The 20,060-nt window shown below is 36.9% G+C and overlaps 1 protein-coding gene across 5 annotated transcripts in view; it reads left to right on the plus strand.

Moving 5' to 3' along the window:
• Positions 1 to 20,060, plus strand: part of CPEB2 (cytoplasmic polyadenylation element binding protein 2) — a 54,396-nt gene that overhangs the window by 23,874 nt on the left and 10,462 nt on the right. For 3 of the 5 annotated variants that reach the window (XM_074147415.1, XM_074147414.1, XM_074147416.1), the window contains 4 exons: positions 470 to 520; positions 7,472 to 7,495; positions 11,684 to 11,854; positions 13,464 to 13,553. In XM_074147415.1, the coding sequence (XP_074003516.1) occupies positions 470 to 520; positions 7,472 to 7,495; positions 11,684 to 11,854; positions 13,464 to 13,553 (336 nt within the window). The remainder of the gene's footprint in view (positions 1 to 469; positions 521 to 7,471; positions 7,496 to 11,683; positions 11,855 to 13,463; positions 13,554 to 20,060) is intronic. The other 2 variants (XM_074147417.1, XM_074147419.1) reach the window with 1 other exon arrangement.

A 20,060-nucleotide genomic window follows, 5' to 3' on the forward strand; every position in this document is an offset into this window, starting at 1 on the left:
ATAAAATTTTAATGCCTTAATTCCTATTAACATGATTTTTATCTCAAATTGATTCAGTAGTGAAGCGCTAAACTGTAGAAATACGGCTCTGTTAAGCAATGTGCATAGTGCAGTTATTCACAGTCAGTATGAAAGAGAAGACTAAAGCAGTCAGCACTATTTCTGGGTGTCATGAAACAAAAAGTGGCTTTATCCTATTGGAGCTGATCCCAAAGCACATTGCAGATCTTATGACCAGAGAATTAAGGTTAAGAAGTCTGTTCTTGTCAGCTTTAACTTGGGTCAAGGGTATTGTTGGTTAATGTGCTTGGAGTTAAATATTAGCTCTTTATTTCCCTTAGGCAAACTGGAAATATAGTTTATATTTAAATTCTAATCATTAATTTTTCATTTTTTTTTTTTCTCAGCAGAATAGCTAAAACTTCTGCATTTGTTTTGTTTTGTCCTTTGGTTTTTGTTTTCTTTTAAGGTCGCTTGAGTTATCCACATCCAGGGACTGACAATCTTCTGATGTTAAATGGTAAGTGCTAATCTTATAACAGTTTCTAATTATCTCTAGCTTAGCTTAAATCTAACATGTTGGTATAAAATTATACTATTATATTCTGTTATTGAATTACTTGCCTCTAGTCTTCCACACTGATGGGACTGTTGCCATTTTTCAGAGTTGAATGGCAAGAGCTAATCTTGCAACAGCCTTTCATTATATCTAGCTTATTTCAAATCTGAAATGCTTGTAACGATGCACTATTCTTTTTTGTTCTCAAGCAAACCAGTGAGATGTTCACTAAAAATACGCTAGAAATCTATTATACAGAAACAGGAATTAGAAAAATAAGAAGGCCAGGAAGGCATGTTTTTCTATCTTGTGTAAATAAAGGGTGAACTGGATACCTTTTTTTTTTATACTTACGTGAAATACCATTTTATTTTTATTGGGTGTTTTGGAACTGGCTTTGTCAAATAAGTTTCTAACTGTGAAATATGCTGAAGTTAGAGTTCATGTTCACGTTCCTCTCCCAGTAGGTCAAACTTCATGAACATCTGCTACTCAGTGAAGGCATGAACTTTAGCCTTTGTTCAAGGCTAAAGAAGGAAGCAGAGCTTGGTAATCCATCTAAGTCAATAATAAATCAGGGGGGTTGCACACAAATGTTTTCTACATTGGGAAAAATTAGAGCTATGATGCCACAGTTTCTCTAGACTAGAAAAAGTGGAAGTTGCTGCACACAAAGCAAGTACGCTTTGTCATTGACTTGATGAATCTAAACATTACCAGTAAAGACATAATTATTAAAAAATGCAATCAAAATAGTTATTTCAGGTTTGTGGTTCTGTGGAGCTGGTTTTTTTTTTTGGTTGGTTGGTTGGTTTTTTTTCAAATTGCTTTACCCTTCTGCTTGGTCACTTACACTCGTGCAAATGGATATAAAATGTAAAAAATATCTAATTTCCCTTGTACTACACTGAGTAAATGCTTAAAATTTTAAGGAAATTCAGGTTTAGCTTTATACCCAGGAAAGGAAAATATTGCACAACAGACATTTGAAGAATTAGGTCCTTTGGTATTGAATAGTTCTGTAAAGTAATGGAGTATTTTGAAAAGTGAACATAGCTACTTCACTATTGAAATAAAATCAGTGTTTAGCCCACAGAGGCCATAATCCTGATTCCTGGTCAGAAATTACATTGAATAATGACGTGCTTTGATGTTACAACACTTACAACAGTTAACTGTCTGTATTTAACTGCAACTGTAAAAGCTATTCTGCAAGCTGCTTTGTTGAGGTGATATATGTGCGGTTGTCATTATCTGCTGATTTATAATGAAGTGTTAGATGGGAAGGCATTAACAACTAAGAAATCTAATGAGCAACTGTGAAATATTTCAATGAAGTCAGTGTAAGAAATTAACATTTTTTTAATTCATTTGTTTTAATATTTAGAGTGGTGAGTTTCTCTTTTTATAGTTTTGCGTGACAGAAGAGCACATGGGAAGCATTGTTACGCTATGGCACATCTAGGAAAAAAGGTTTTTGGTGTTATCACGGATATTGGAAAAATGCATCTCAGTGGCACCACTCTATCCTGAAAATCTTACCGCAGAGCTAGAATATGGACTGAAGAATATCTTGTTTTGTTATTAATGCTGGCGGGGTTTCCACTGTATTTGGAAGTTAGAATTTAACAGGAATGCTGTCCTCTTTAAAAGCTGAGATATTATTTCCAACCTTCAATAGGTGAGACAAAAATAACAATTTGAGTATCTAAGAGACAGGTGCTGCAACACCTTATTTTTAGGTGTGCCCTTTGGGATTTAGTTCAGAGCCTTGGTTTAGACACCCAAACTCCATGCCATGTCCCTGGAGGGTCTGACGTACCCATCAGTGCAGCCCAGCGCAGTCCCCTGTACCCTTCAGAGCCAACCCAAGCTGGAATTCCTCAACCCTTTTAAGACTAAGCCCTTTTTAGATAAGACTAGCTAGTTTTTTGTCTTCTTAAATGATAGATCTTTTCCAGCTCATTTAAAGTGTACTTACTGAACTGTACCTAATATTAATATTTACCGTTTTCATTATTTAAATTAATGAAGTGAACCAAAGGAAAGCTGATTTATGTGTTTTAATCAATTATATATCTGATAATTATACCTCTTGTTTCAGCTCAAGCTGTAAAAAAAAAAGCAATGCATTTTTAATGACTGTTATCTCTCAAAAGTCAAAAAAAAGATACTTTGGAATGGGTTTACCTGAATACATCTTTAATTGTCGACTTAGAACCTTTCTGTAGCAAATAATAATGCAAGAGTCCAATATGTTGGGGTGGTCTCCATTATAGGGTTCACCCACTTTTAGGGTTTTAATGCATTGAATTTTTTTAATGGTTATTGAAACATAATTCACCATTTGATTAGTTTAGCAAGGGAGCACTAGACTTTCCATCCTAGAGATACTGTAGCTGGTTGCGCTTCTAAAAAAAGGTGATTTACTTCAAACAGAAGTTATTAAACTTCCAATACAGGAATTGCTAAATGAATTTCTGTAGCCTGTTGAATGGCCATAACAATCTCTTTCAACTTTCAAATCTATAAAGATGTGATTTCTAAAGAAATCTTAATAGAATTTAGGCATTCAAATTCAATCGAATAAAATGGGAATTAGGCACCTACCTCCTTCAGTCTAGACTCTTGGGAAATTTTTGCCGTAATTGTTTATAGGTTTCTTTAAAAGACAAATAAGTATTAATGAAAAAGGCTTCATTGCTTCACTGTCACCATTTGATCATTAAATCAGGAATGTTAGTGACAAATAGTATTTTATCTTACTTTCTATCAGAAATTTCATAGTTATCTTTAAATAAAGGAAGCTTGCCTAGTAGTTTTTCGTGTTACACAACATAGTATTTGGAATTCAGCTCAGTGGTTCAGTTGAGCTATTTAAATATGTACATATTTGATCTCTGGTATATATTTGAAATACGTGTCTGAATAAAATAGAAATGATACATTTCCTATTTGTGTGATAGCATTGCTCACATAATGTTCAAAGTTATATTTCTATTGTCTTGATGTTAGATAAACATGCATAAAAAGTGTATTTACTTCTGTCTCATATTTCTATCTCTGAGCTGATTTAAGTTGCAGAAAGGGGTGTATTAATTTTTTTTACAGGTTTAAGCCTTATTAGTTTGCAACTTCAGGGATATAGAAACAGAAGATATGAATTATAAGGGAATGTCTTTGTTGTATATACAGAACCCTTAATGTTCGAAGGTTCCAGCGTTATTTGACTTCATTTTTATTGGGCATCATTATACTTCAAGCATGTGTTGCCCAATTTATATTTTCTAGAATAAAAGTGTATCTTTTCTACTTTCTCACTCATTTGAAATCTTTCAGAGGTTTTGGCTAATTAAGATATCCAGCTTAATAGACTAACAGATGAAAAAATAATTCTGCATGGCTTATTCTTTGAACAGGTCCAGGAAGGAAGGAAGAAGTTTAATCTCTCCTTTTTTGTTTTTGTTTTAAATCAATTATTTGCCTGCAGTGTCTGACCTCTCCTAAAGGGCTGTCTTCCCTGCAATTATTTATCTAAACATATGCACTAATTATGTAGATATATATGTTAAATACATAGAATCATAGGACAGTTTGGGTTGGAAGGGACCTTTAAAGGTCACTTAGTCCAACCCTCCTGCAATGAGCAGGGACATCTTCAACCAGATCAGGTTGCTCGGAGAGCCCCCTCCAACCTGACCTTGAATGTTTCCAGGGATGGGGCATGTACCACCTCTCTGGAAAACCTGTCCCAGTGTTTCACCATCCTCAGCGTATATCTAGTCTGAATCTACCCTCTTTTAGCTTAAAACCATTACCCCTTGTCCTATCACAACAGGCCCTGCTAAAAAATCTGTCCCCATCTTTCCTGTAGGCCCCCTTTCAGTACTGAAAGGCCACAGTAAGGTCTCCCTGTAGCCTTCTCTTAGATATATATATAAACTGTATGTATAGATAAATCTATAATTAAATGTGTATATTTATACAGGCCATATGCTCTGTAAGCATATGTGCTCTGAAAGGTGTAAAACGTGCATGTTATTTCAATAAACATAGAAATATTTCTGATTTAATCTAATATCTTCAGAAAGAATGTACTTACAATGTACTAAAATTTTGATTCAGGGGAACTGTTTTCACAAGTAATATCTGGCCTTTGAAAGGAAGTTTATACATATATATATATATGTAGTGTGGAGAGATAAAAATACTGAAGTTTCATGAAGATAGTATATGTTTGCTTTAGCATCATATTTTTAGTAACAGTAAGACTTTGTATTTACTGTTATTGAAACAACTTACCTATAACCACTGTGGTCTTAAAGCCTGGATAAAAATAGGAAAAAATAACAAGTTTTGCTTGTTAATGATGACATTTATTGCAGCAGTGCCTACAGATTGTCTACGAATGGGATCAAATTTTTGTAGACATGAAGTGGCAGAAAATCCCTTCCCAAACTAGTTTGCAGTGTAAATGGACAGGACAAATAAATATCAGAGAAGGAGATTTGCCATACGAGTAAAGTAAATGATGTGGCAACAACAAGTACAGTTATTTTCCCATTTTCTCTGATTTAATTGTTTTGCCATAGCAAAGAAGACATAGATAACTTTCATACATCATTGTAATTTCCATCTATGTATAAAATACTGCAGGAGTTACCCTTTTAAGTTGAATAGCATTGGGGTTTTTTAGCATTTTAATAAGCCTTTTGTGTTTCTTCTTAAATTACTGTAGTGGATTTGTAAGTGCACAAAGAGAAACGGTTCAGGTGTTCTGTGACAAAATATTTTTATACGTATCAGCTTGTCTTAACTATGAAAATATAAGAAAATAGCTGAGCTTGTTTGGTGGGCAGAAAGGAGCAGAAGTGGCAGAAGAGAGGAAAAAATTACTAAGGCTTGTGCCAAAAGATGCTTATTAATATGCATTTGTATATTATTCTTTGAGAAGGAGTATGGAACTGCGGTCACTGCTATGGATGTGATGCACTTGAATTTTCCCTGCTTATTCTAGTTTTATTTGTGGAATCAAATAAAAAGGCATACGGGGGGGTTAGACGAGGGCTTAGTGACGCCGCTGCTAATGCTGCGTGGGAGTCACTTTGGCCAAGAGTCAGAAAAGATCCCTGCGAGCTGTAACACTGACGTACAACTGCCTGTCTTTAAGGGCCTGACTTCAGAGGGAAACGAGTCTGAAGTTCGGCATTAAGTCTCCCCATGCAGCAGCAGCTAATGAGAGAACTAATCACAGAGAAACATGGTCTAGTGATGGTTTTTATCACGGTTACGTTGATGGTTGGGCTAGATGATCTTAAAGGTCCCTTCCAAGCTCGAAAATTCTATGATAGAAGAATACATTCTGTTTTGTGGATTGTATTTTGATGTGGGAAATCTGAATTTAGGTGTTTTTACTTGGTTAGATACCCAAGTCTCTCTGGGAAAGTGGGCTTCTCTAAGTTTTGGCTCACTAGTAGAAAGCTGGAGGATCTGAAAAACTTGGGCAAAAGACCATTCTCATCAATAGTAATTCTATCAGACGAAAGCAAGTAAGTCCGAAAGTGAGTTTCAGTGCAAGTTGGATGGGAATATGATGACTGTTGTGTAACAAATCAACAGTTTCAAGGAAGAAAAAACAAGGAGATTTTCAGAATTCCCTAAACAATTCACTGAATTCCTAGTAGGAAAGAATCAAGATAACAAAGAAAAAAATACTATACTTGTAAAATTTTTTTTAAAACCCTGTGCATATGGGAGGTTCTGGGATATAAGTATTTAATAATATGAGAACAGAACAGTGAATGACGTTTACAAATCCCTGAGTTTATGAGGCTGCATGTATTTCGGTGTCCCAGAACCAGAGCTGCTTTTTGGGAGAGATGTATGCATTGAGTCCTGGTAAAATCAAAACAGTAATGCTGAGACACAGTAATCTTTGTTCATAAATGTTGCTATAGCGTTACGGTTTATAGTAATGTTTTCTATTTGGGTATTTAACTACAATGCTGCAATGATTAAAGTAATCTTTCTCAGATACAAAGCCTGTGAAACAGGAATTGAAAATACTTTGTGGAAACGTAACTAAGAAATTACAGGCAGCTTAATAGTTTTTGTGTTAGTAATCCCTCTATTTTTAGTTTCCTAGCCTTCAGGCAGAGAAGCGATCAGGATGGTCTTCTGAAGTGTAGCTATAAGCATGATCTCTTTAAGAATCTTGCAAAACTCAGAAGTTAGGAAAATCTTGGATTTACTTGCAGTCTGTCAGAAATTGTTGCTTTGCCTTTGTGCAGTGTTTTTGATACAATGCTATTTCTTGTGACTTGTGCCCTGATTTTGTTTGCTACCACAAGGAGTCTTTTGTTTCAAACAAAACCTTGCGGTTAATCTTCTGCTAGGTCTTTTCATGAAAAAGGAAGGTCACGGCTTATAGCATTTGTATTGTCACTGCAAAGGACTGTACAAACTGTTCCATGGACCAGGATGTTTCTGTGATTAATGCTTGCTACATGTGTTTTAAAGTAATATTTTCCTTTTTACAATTTTGGTACCCAGTGTGTTATTAAGACACTTGTGTGAGATACAAATCACACTTTGTGAGGATGAATTACAAAGTTACCATCATTTATGCATCCATAATTAACATGAAGTTAAGATAAAGCATAAAGACATGTTGAAATATTTTAAAGTATGGTCTTTACAGTTGGTCCTAATGTCAATTTAATAGTAAAATAGTACAGTATTGAAGTTACACTTCAGTTTAATGCATTCTCATCTACAGTTATCAGTAGCAAGTACCAGTGCAGATTTTTACTTATCGCTTACCCACATAGTTCTTTGTATCTTAAATATTTTAATATGTGGGCATGATACAGTTCTTTGACATTTTACAATTTGTCCTTTGTTTGCATGCAGCGAGGAGTTATGGGCGAAGACGAGGTAATTCACTTCTGTTTGTTACAGTACAATTAATTCTGATTGAGCTGTTACTGATCATTACGATTAATTAATCCAGATTGCTGATTATAAACGCTTATCTGCATGTTGTCTTAGTTTGGGGAAGACGGAGGGTGTGAGGGAAGGAGGGGTGCAGTCTGGATTGTTATGATCGTTGATCTTTTGTTTTAGAGTTTAAATTGCAAATCCTTAGTTCTAACTATTATTTGATTCATGCTAATGGATACCGCTTGCAGTTGTTGTCCCCTTTAAAAATACACAATTTGCTGGTTGTTCTAACTCATTTTCTTGTGCTTCTGTAGAAGTGACAGAGCGAAAACTAAAAGCCTTTCATAAACTTAGCAAGGAATCTAGTGACGATTCTTAGAAATAGTAAACTAATTTATATATAGTAAACTATACGATTTTTGTCGTATAAACTAATATATGCTCACTGACCTTGAAAAAGCGATACTGATTTAACTATATGAGGATGTGACCTGCGGTTGTTATAAAGTGTGCAGCAAAAACATCAAGATCTTTGATAGCTTCCAGTATTCCCAGCATACACGAGTTGATGTGTCTCTCGCTTGGTCTCTGGCTTGGTTCATAACTGGTTGCTTGGTCGCCCTAATGGAGAGAAGAATGATGTTCTAGATCATGGTCAATGTATGTAACAGTACAGTGGTGTTTTGACTGTTCCGGGCAGGTTCTGCTTAATTCTTTTCACTGTCATAAAACAAAAAGTAACAAGTATTTTAAAGGGCTTATCCTTTTATTTCATAGTCATTGGGAGAAATGTGAAAGCCCAGCAATCTAGCTTTTTGCTGCCTTCGTCTGAGAGACATTTGAAAGTGGAGGGAGAATTATTAGTAATCATATAGAGCATGTTACTCTAATCTGTTGTCCTCTGTGTCATCTTAGCTCTCTGAGGAGCTACAGTGCTTTTGACCAACCTTTGCTCACATTAAAGTAAAACTGATCTCTCCCATATCACTTCAGAACATGTTCCAATGGTTTGATTTGTCCTGGCAAGAGCGCCTTAGATTCTCATTGTTCTTAGGTTTTAACATTGATCCGTGAGTAAAAAATAAATTATTCTGACAGTTATTCTTTGATTATTTTTCCCCCTATATACTTGTGTATATTGTAAGTTGGAATTGTCTAAGAACTTTCAGAGAAACTCAAAAATATAGTTTTCATGGTCCAAAGAGACACCTTCCTTAAGTATAAATTGTGTCCTGGTTTTTAAAAATCAGAACAAAAACTTAACCCCCTGCACATACTTCAGTACATTTGTGGCGATATTCTAACGCCAACAAATTTATTAAAAAGTCACTTAAGTTTCTTTTTTCCTGCAGTATAGATGCTTGCAGAGGTAAAGAGCAAATCTATATGCTTTTTATAAAGATAACCCAGCAAAATTTACAGTCATTTTAGATTTAAGACATTAAGATATTAAGAATAACTCTCGTATATTAGTGAAAATTAGATTTTTGCAGTTTGCTGCGAGTTCCTCCAATTTGAGTCTTATTTCTTCTTTTAGCCACTTTTTCCTTGCATTGTCACTATGACAACAGCTCCATATTCTTCACCATCCACATCAGTAATTCAGAAATTTGTTGTTATATCTCCCCTTCTTGATTGTGTAACCAAACGTTACCTCTTCTTCATATACACGTTTAAGATCCGATCATCCTCCTTAGTCTTCGTCACTGAAACTCATATGCACATTACTCAGCGGCTGCAGTCTTCATAGCGTGATCTTGCTCCTCTTAAGTCTAAATAGATGATTTACAAGGAGAATCTGCCTGGCTGCTTCTTCCAACCGTGTTAACTTTCCATTTCTCCCTTGCTTCCTCACTTCTCTGCCCTGTTGACCACCAGCCAGATGCCTCCGCTTTTAGAGCCACTCCACTGATGTGTTAGCTGGCTGCTGAATGCATCCTTACCATAGCAAGCAAGGATGCCATCGCTTGCTCCCCGCTAGCCATAGTCTCAAACACGCGTATCACCATTCCTAAAGGAAAGGAGGAGCTCGCTGCATCTTTCTGCATTTACTGTACTCCTCTCCATCAGGTGCTACTTAGGACATAAATATGAAATGCCACCATAAAGATGTAGTTGCAGCTTTTGTTACTTTGCACGATCCTGTGGTGCTGCTTTTATTTTGTGATCCTCGCGACATTTGATGATCATAGAATCATAGAATGGTTAGAGTTGGAAGGGACCTTAAAGATCATCGAGTTCCAACCCCCCTGCCATGGGCAGAGACACCTCCCACTAGACCAGGTTGCTCAAAGCCCCATCCAGCCTGGCCTTGAACACTTCCAGGGATGGGGCATCCACAACTTCCCTGGGCAACATGTTCCAGTGCTTCACCACCCTCACAGTAAAAAATTTCCTCCTAATATCTAATGAAGATCTCCCCTCTTCCAATTTAAAACCATCACCCCTTGTCCTGTCACTACATCTCCTGACAAAGAGTCCCTCTCTGGCCCTCCTGTAGGCTCCCTTCAGATATTGGAAGGCTTCTATAAGGTCTCCCTGGAGCCTTCTCTTCTCCAGGCTGAACAACCCCAGCTCTCTCAGCCTGTCTTCATAGGGGAGGTGCTCCATCCCTCTGATCATTTTTGATGATGTTTGGTTGTTTTTTATCATCTTTGTGGTTTTTGATGCACTATATTTTTATTAAGGATTTAGATACCCAACTAAGGTCATTAGGCATTACCATAACATAGGCCATTGGCCAGGATGTTTGCTGTCTCTTTTCCAGCCTTGTCCTTCAGCATTTGGTTCTCAGGTGGTCTTCTGGAGGTGAATGGCTTTCATCCTGCCCTCACCCCTAGCTGATCAGCACAATGTCTGCAGGTGTTCTACGGGGCTTTCCTTCTGTTTTTCCCCTGAGAGGGGACAGAAGTGACAGGCTGGGGTCTGGCTCACAGCTGAGGTACTGCAGTTTCGGCTCTCGGGGACCTGCTGCGACTGTGTGTGGGTTTGCAGTGGGTGAATCTGGAAAGAAGTTGGCTATTTGAGAAGATAGAAAATTAACTTGCTTCCCAAAAGCGTGCTTGGTCATTTTTTGGTTTTGCTTGCTTACTTGTTTTTGGAAAGCAGTTGAGTTCATTAATAATTACTTCAAAAACGAGTGAGAGAGAAACAGGGAAAATTGCACTTCAGAAGAAATGGTGATGTGGGGATTTATTTTGCTTCACAAAAGTGTTTGGGCTTTTTGCAGTTAGAAGACTGACTTCTGAATTTGCAACTGTCATTAATCTTTCAGTTGCTAATCTAAAACAGTGAGAGTTTGAATGAGCTAAGGTGTATATCCTGACTTTCCGAGTCATTTCAGTTTGGAGTTCTCTAAAATTTGTAATTATGAAATAGCGGGGGGAAATAAGTAGGACAGAATTACCATGTTTTCACTCCTCCTTGGAATCTATACATCTGTTTTGATCGGTTTGCATTTGCAAAGCCATCCTGTGAACTTCTCGGATTTTACACTTGCTTTTCAGGGTAACTATAATCTTACTGCAGATTGCTACATGTTAGGAACCACCACGAGGCTTCCCTCCAAAACTGTGGTAAATTTGAAAGTGAGATGGATAAATAGCACCGTGACTCACTTTTCAAGTGTTACATTTTGCACATTTATTAAAATTCTCTTTTGCTTTCCTAGAAATTAAATCTGTTCTTATATTATCAGCATCAGATACCTTTAAAAGAGAAAACATACCTATTTGAAACTTCTTACTGTGTACGTGTTTTTTCTGTTTCCCTCTGTTCAATTAAATTGTAAGATTTTTAGACATGAAGGTGATGGAAGTTACCGATTTAACTTGAAGCTAAACCAAAGGCAGACTAACGAACCTCACTTCAGCAGCCCTTAATATGATCTCTTCAAAAATAAGATGCTCTATTTAAAAGCAAATTACTACTTTCCTACTGGATGCAGCAGAGTAACTACAATATAATGTAGTATGAAGTATTACACTTAACAGTGATGTCAGCTTGTGATCTTGAATTTCCTTTTTGAAGTTTAATACATTTTTAATTGTCTTAATTTTTCTTTAAACTAATGTGTACTTTTCTAATATCCAGACTGCTATTCCTCCATTCCCCAAAATTACATAAACATGTACTGCCACAAATTTATTATTTTAATGTATATTATTATCTTTTCTTTTTAAGGCCGTTCTTCCCTCTTCCCAATAGATGATGGTTTGCTGGATGATGGTCATAGTGATCAAGTTGGAGTCTTGAATTCACCTACCTGCTATTCAGCTCATCAGAACGGAGAACGAATTGAGCGTTTTTCTCGGAAAGTGTTTGTTGGAGGTCTTCCACCAGATATTGATGAAGGTGAGCTACCTGAAAACTAAGCCAACTATGTTTGGAGGGAGAAACAAAGAGACATTTTGAAAAACTTAAGTGAAGTAGTAGAAGTAATCCACCCCACAAAATAATATTGTTGTGTAAAAGGCTAGAACTATGGGTTTCTTGGAGAGTTGATTGATATATCCATCATGGTTGGATGGTTGAGCTTAATATCACTTGATGTCATCCATTTCTCTTGGTTTTGAGATGGTTCAGTTGTCTCTGATTCTGCACTTGCAGATTGTAGAGTTGCATTTGATGCCTAGAATTTGTGCTGCTACTTACCATGCATGTTCCTTTAAAATGCATCTTACTTCTTCATAGTGTCCTCTATCTGTGCCTGCTTTATTCTCTATTCATAGAAAACTTCTATTAGTAATTGAATTTCAAATTCGATTTTACTATTACCTGAAGATCTCAGAAGTGGTTTAGAAAGGTTAATATTATTCCTGTTCATAAATAGAGGCACTAAGGCAGAGGAAGGTCAAGTGGCAGAGCACTCTGTGATGCATTGAAATAGAATGTACCAGAGAATCTCAGACTGTTATGTGATGATGCAGTTGGAATTGCTTTGTACAATAGTGCCGATCTGAAGCAATCGTGCTGTTTAATATTAGGTTTCTCCTGTGCAGATAAATGTAAATTACATCCTAGCTTTGTAATGCAAACAGAAGTCCCTTTACAAGGTTCATTGTAATCCTTGAGTAACTTGCAAACCAAACAAGCTGACTGTGGTTAATTAACTTTCAGACATGGAGAGACCATATCTTGGTTTCATCTTCATTGTGATGCTCTCCTGCAATGTACTTAGGGATTTATTTTAATATACGTTAGCTTTTTTGATGCACTTTAACTTCTAATTCAAATGTGCTCTGCTGCTTTTTAATACAGCTGCTAAACAAAGACGCATGGAGATTTTCTTTCTTTCCTGCCTGTTTATATGCTGATGTCAGGGTGCAGCCGAAAGAAATGGAGCATATTTGTGTCTGATGAGTTATTGCTCTTGTAGAGTTTAGGGTCGTTTAGCTTTTTCCTCATGGCCAAGGTTCTTACAGCCAGTGACAGGAAGGAGTGGCCGGGACAGAAAGACATCACAAAGTTGTGCAGGGGGGAGGTAATAGTACATCTTGCAATATCTTGCTTGTTATGTTAGAAGCACCTCTAAACAGACAATTTTAAGTTTCTCTGATCTGTGCATGTTATCTGCTGTGGTGGTACTTATTATATGAGTAAGTACCAACAAAACTCTGAACTGCACATCACTAAACAGTAAATGGTTTCAGGTGCATTCAAACCAGATTCTGAATTTAAGGAAGTATTGCACCGATTTTTGCCACTGCCTTTAGTCACCCATATGCTTCTGAAATGCTGCTGGTTTTAAGCAACCAAAAGCAAATGTAAGCTTAAAATCACCAGAAATATTAACAATTTAGAAGATATGTCTATTTAAAGTTTTTTTTTTCATGAGAGTTGGAAATTGTGGGGGTTTTTCACCATGAAATGTCAATCTTTGCTAGAAACAAAGATTTTTGATAGTACTTTTTCATTCAGTTATGTCATTTATTTTAATTGCAATTATTATACCTGTTTTTAGATGAAATTACTGCTAGCTTCAGACGATTTGGGCCTTTGGTAGTAGACTGGCCTCACAAAGCAGAAAGCAAGTCATATTTTCCACCAAAAGGTAAGAGAGTTGGAAGGTTTGACCTATCTCTTGAGTACAAATCTTACTCTGGGAAACTGTCTTATCTTTTTTCAAAGGGTATAATTTACAATTCCTGTGACTAGTTAATTCTACAGTTTCAATGCAGGTTCAGACATGGTTCCTTTACATGCCAAGTCTAAGAGCACAAGAGTGTTGTTTTAGTATCGTGCCTGGTTCAGTGCTGGACTGCTGAAGGATCTCCCATGGTCTGATTTCCCATGTATCAGATCAGTGTTATATAATTGGAGGTGTCATTAATCCTAAATTCTGTATTTGCATTTCTATCCGGTTTCCAAAACTGAAATTTGATCAAACTTTTAAGACCAAATCATAGATAAAAACTTTTGTAGGACGTTACAGGCAGGATTAGAAGGATGCATTTGGGTACCTGATCAAGATAATCAATGTTCTGTTTATTTCAGTTTTAGCATGTGAATTTCCTATTGAAGCCCTAATTATCTGTTTTTGATAAATGATTAAATACTGATTTTTACTTTCTAGTGGTGGTGTTAGACTGGATTTTTTAATATCACTTACAAAGTGTTGGAAAAGCCATTCTGTCCTTTAAGTAATTAAATTATGTCGCACATCTCTGAGCATGTACAATCGTGTATTGGTACATATAAAATAAATGCAAAAATCTGATCTAGATACGAAAGCAATGCAGAGGTTATTAATTTTGTAGAGAATGCAGCAATTCATTCCTTCCCTAGAAGTGACAAAAGTAGGTGTAGTGCCTTTATAAACTGATCCTTCATTTTTTTTATCTGATCGTTTATGCTGGGGAAAAGACAGGATTACTATCCCAGATGGTCCTTTAAACAGTGGGAAAAGGAATGGGAAGTATTTGAATAGTATTTATGAACACTACATGGAAATTCTAAGACAAACAGGGAGATTTCGGTTTTTGACTGTCAGCTTGATGCACAAAACTACTGTCAAGTTAAATTTGATTATCCGAAGGAGTACATCTCTCTTCGTAAATTACCAAGAGAAATTCTTGAGGAGCTCTTTGAGGAAGATGCATCTCAAGAGTCTGTGATGAATATATAGAAGAGGGAATATGTAATATATTCTTACCTGAAAGGAATCGATTCTGGCATTCATTTCCAATGAGATAGTCGTGTCTCAGCATCTGAACATCTTCAGGATAAATTTCCATACTTCCTCATTTAATAAAGCTTTTTGAAATAGTTGGAATATTTATAATTACCACAGTAAAACAAACAAACAAAAATTTGAAAAATCAGTATTGTGTGCAGAGCTTCTTAAAAGCAGAGAATACAGATAGAAGAACTTCAGCCTGATCTAATTAATTCAGGAAACACTTGCGAACTAAGTGTTAAGTTGACTTTTCCATGGTCCTTATTTGGAATTTACTAGCACTTACTGTTCTTCAGTCTTAAAACTTTATTCTAATTTTCAGTTTACTGCATTATTCAATGTTGTTTTGTTATGTAGCCTCACACATTTAAAATACGGTGTAGGTTTCTCTATGTAGATACTCTGGAAATACATCTTACTATTAACTGCTGAATATTACTGTGTATATATCTGGTTTTTTAGTGCAATAGAAATGGCCTGTGATTATTTTGTAGAATAATTTCTTAAAAATTTGTCTGTCTTAAGTATTACTTGGGTGTGCAGGCAAGAACTGTATATACATATGTTTAATTAGATGTCTGAAACTGCTAAAGATATGCTAAATACTAAGAAAGATTTGAGATTTATCAGTAATTAGCAATTTAGAAATATATACTATATTAGCCCAAGGAGTTGTTTGTGGTGTGGTGGGTTTTTTTTACTTTTAATTTCCAATTTCTATTTTTTTACTCTGTATGAATTCAATTCAGTGTATCTATTTGTGTTTGTTCAGTCTCTTTAGAGATTTGACATAATATTACTTTCCAAACACATCTCAGAATTTATCCAGTTCTGGACTGATTTACGTAATTATCTTCTCTGTGGTGAAGAGATACAGCCTGCTTTTTTGGTGTTTTTCAATCTTGTTCAGTTTTCCAGGCTGTGGTTCCTTCCAGGCTCTCTGCTTACAGAAAGTCCTGAGGGAAGGCCAAGTTCGTAATAAGTATTTCTTGCTTGAAGAAATACAAAAAGTGTCCTGATCCGTCAAGGCTGGCTGCCTCCTGAGAAACACCAACTGCCTGTTCTTAACTAATTACATTTTGTGTTGCTTCACCACAAAATTAGGCCTGAAAAAAACCAGGAATTTTAAAAACTTCACACTAATCTTACAAGGAAACTCTGTTCTGAAGGAGAAAAAGAATGATTCTGTTGAGATCAAAGTACAAAGTGTGTAAGTGATCTGCCAACTGTAATGGAGAATTCCTTCCTTTCTGACTTGCCACTGTTTATCATAACTCCTGTTATTACGTAGTTGGCAAATGGACTTATTTATGAAACAACACACATGTCCAAAGCAACTTGCTGAGGTGAGGGCTCCTTCTTAGGATAACAAAGCTCTCAAAGAAATGGTGCTGTGAGGATATGCAAATCCAAAAAAGGCCTTTCAAAATATGCCCAGTTGTTTGCATGCCCTGTACTATTTATAGTCCGTATCAAACAGAGGATAATCTGATTTAAACAGGACAGTAACCCCAGCCTTTTCTAATTGTCTGGGTGTTTCTATTGCCTTCTATTGCAGCAGTTGTACAGTAGCTTCATTTATTCAAGGTTCTTAACTGCTAATTTAGAACTGACTGAAACAATTAGGTTGAAAATGTACTGTTTGTAGTTTAAGAAGCAAAACCCCAGGTCCATCCAAGTTCTGTTTAACTTGTTACCAGATTATTTGGTGACATTGGGTAGGATTGAACTCTGGATTCAGGCAAGTAACTGTAGGTGTCTTCATGTGTGATTAGTGTCTAAGCTTCCTTTAATCAATGGGAATATGGCCAATGCAGTCAGTAGAGTACAGAGGGCTGTTCAGGTCACCGCAACATAAGCCCATTGAGCTTGATTTATTTACCCAAACCCAGGATGTCTAAAAGACTTACACAGGTCTGGCAAATGTGAGGCGGTACCTATTGAAGCCCAACACCATTCTGGAGCACCAGCTGAAGGTCAGGCAAAGTACTATAGAGGATAAATGGTGGTGGACACCTCCGTGTCATAGAATCATAGAACGGTTAGAGTTGGAAGAGACCTTAAAGATCATGGAGTTCCAACCCCCCTGCCATGGGCAGGGACATCTCCCACTAGACCATGTGTCCCACTTGGTCAGCTCAGCAGCCGTCCAGATGCCGCTGACTACATTAACCGGATCTTTCTACTACAGCAGGAGCTTAAACACAGTCACTGCAGAAATGCAAAAAATAGGCATTTCGATCTTGAAGTGAAAACTGCTGCCCCACACTCAAAAGGGCCTCAGCTAATAGCAGTATTACAATTGTTTCAGCCTGCATTTTTTCACTTCAAGGCTGTTCTGGAGTTAATTCTCCATCAAAAAAAATGACTAAACTGAGTGAGTGAAAGATTTATGTTTTAAAGATTAAATTTAATTAATGTGGTGATGAGGTTCTCTTTGAAGATGAATAGATTAAATGTGTGTCCTTACCAAACGTGAATTATTCACATCCTGAAATGTAGATCCATAGTCTGTATTATCCTTCAGTTTACACTGATTTTTTCTGATTTAAGCTAAGGTGCAGCATTGTGTGAAGAATTGCACTGCACTGAGGCCCTTTAGTCTCCTCTGGGGAGAGTCTGCCAGGACAGTAAAAGAACCAACCCCCAAAACAAAATACAGCTTGCAGCTGACTGGTACAGACAGTTCCACACTGGCTTACACTGATTTTCTTGACTCCTCTTCTCTAAGCCACTAGTGATAGGAGTTAACTGGGGTTTGATGGAACTTAAAGCTACTCTCTGATTTACACACAGAGCGTGCGTGGCAGAAGCAGCATCCTTTTTCCTTTTGGTAAACTTCCATATTACTATGAAATAAAGAAATTACACGTTGCTCAGAAAATAGTGTTAGTTACCAGTGTGAATCTAGTCTGGAATGCTTTGATTTTTATTACTACTTTGTGTAGTATAAAAAAATGAAAGCACTGATTCTTGTGTATAAGGTGGGGAGGTTGTTGGTTTGTTAGGTTTTTAAATTCTTATGAAGGTTTAATTTGGTAATACAGCTAGGACCCTTCAAACTTATCTGATGGCCTTTCTGTTTCCAGTGCTGACCTAATACATTAAAAAGAAAAAGATACTTAATTTCTCGGTCTTTTTTGGTTAAGAAAGATGCCAACTCAGAGTAAGGATGATTATAACCAGTGCAGTATCTTTAGATATCAGGGAATGTAGTTCTAAAGCAAATGATCATCTCCAGAAAGATTTGGTTATTATTTGAGGTAATTTTCTGAGGACAGGTATTATCAAAGTCCCCCACATTAGTTCCCTTTGAAAACAGGGTATTAATAATAGTTCCAGTGTTATGCAGAGGAATTTAGTCAAGTGATAAACACTAACAGGGGTTACCTAAATTTCATCTCCCACAGGAAGCATAAATTCTGGTAGGGGTGCACCTGAACAAGAAATTTTTATAAGACTGTGTTCCATCTAATACTTTTCACCTTGTGAAATATGTACAAAACACACAAGCTTTGTCTCTTGGCAAGTAATAACTGATCGTGAGCTGTTACTGTTGGTGTACATATGACCCAAAGGTATGAAGCAGCTTCCTTCAAAGGAAACTATTAGAGTAGCTTTGCTTTTCCATTGTAAACAGACTTGCACTGCTATTGGGTGTGAAGCTGTTAAATGACTCGTGGTACACCAAAAAACCAAGAAACTAGGGTGTTAAGCTGTTTTGTAGTACAGTGAAACATCTCCTACTCTTCACCCTACCTCTCTACCATGTTTCACTTGGACATTTTCAGTGGTGCCCAGTGACAGGACAAGAGGTAACAGGCACAAACTTGAACATAAGAAGTTCCATCTAAACATGAAGAGGAACTTCTTCACTTTGAGGGTGGCAGAGCCCTGGAAGACGCTGCCCAGAGAGGTGGTGGAGTCTCCGTCTCTGGAGACATTCAAAACCCACCTGGACACTTTCCTGTGCAACCTGCTCTGGGTGGACCTGCTTTGGCAGGGGGGTTGGACTAGATGATCTCCAGAGGTCCCTTCCAACCCCGTATCATTCTGTGGTTCTGTGTTACTGTAGATCACTACTACTACAAAAAGACTAGTTGATCTTTTCATTATACTTACACACGTGACTTACCACCGGCATATTAGCTTTGCAGCTGTTAAACATCCACAATAGTTCACAAACTGTGGATGTTGAGGTGAAAAATCCTATAAAATGATATATTGAGAAAGCAGAAAGGGTTAAGAATAAAGTTCGTGCCATATGGTTGTTGGCATGTGGTACCTGTAGTAACAAGAAAAGCCCTAATTTATGATGTCTAAATGAAATACCTAATACAAAAGTGTAATTTATCTTTGCAAGCACTTTCTAGCTAATGGATATAGGCTGGTTGCCTGTGTAGCTGGTGTTCTTTGGAGAAGTCTCTGGCTAAGGTGTAACTGATTTGTGCCAGGAAATGCGCCCTGGTCCAGGGCAAGTGATGGAGAGCGGTTTGTTTGCAGACTGTGTGAGTCTAGCGTTCTTTGGAAGGGATTGCCTGTGTCCCTGTATGACTATAAAGCAGGAGACCTGAGCAAATTATCATCCCTAGCCAGGTTTCTTCTCCAGGAGAACTGGTTATTTTCCTCCAGATTAGACTTGGGGAGCAAACTGAAATGCCTTGTAAATCACTGAAGGACTAGAGCTGAGGAGCAAAACTACATCCAGCCCAATTTTTTAGTAAAGATAGTCTTTATATATATATATATATAGAGAGAGAGAGGGTATAGTACCCTAACCTTCTCCGTGTCTTCAGAAGGGGACTAGCACAGCTAAGCTCAGGACACAAGCCTATCTGATGCTTTAAAATTAAGTGGGATCAACCCAGACATGGTATATGTTTTGCAGATAATGTTGAGAAAGCAGTATTAAAGTATAGTTTTGGTATTGCTTTGTTTACTTTTATTTCAGGTGTGGTAGGATACAATATTCCTAATTGTTCCCTCATCAAGTTCTTGTATTTGAATTTAATGGATGTATTTATGTATCAGCAGTTATATGGCAGTACCCTTGATTTGCTTTAGGATAAGAACTGATGGAAAATCAGCATCTGGCAAATTATTTTATGTGCTCCTGGCTGTGAGTCTTACTTTGTACGTCTGATCCCTTAGTCATTATCATGTGCTTTTAGTCCTCCCCTTGATTAATCAAGTTCTTGCACTCCTGTCATTCTTGTACTGAGCTCTCCATTCAAGCCGTAATGTGTGTGCCTGGGTTCCACACAAGTAAGGACAGTTACATGGGTAATATATGTATTTTAAATTCTAAGAAAAATACTGAAAGCCCCTGTTAAAAGATATTTTGAATCTAAATAATTATTAATTAAGCTTAAGTTGAAGAGA

This window comes from Numenius arquata, chromosome 5, assembly GCF_964106895.1.
Source record: "Numenius arquata chromosome 5, bNumArq3.hap1.1, whole genome shotgun sequence".
NCBI classification, from domain to species: Eukaryota; Metazoa; Chordata; class Aves; order Charadriiformes; family Scolopacidae; genus Numenius; species Numenius arquata.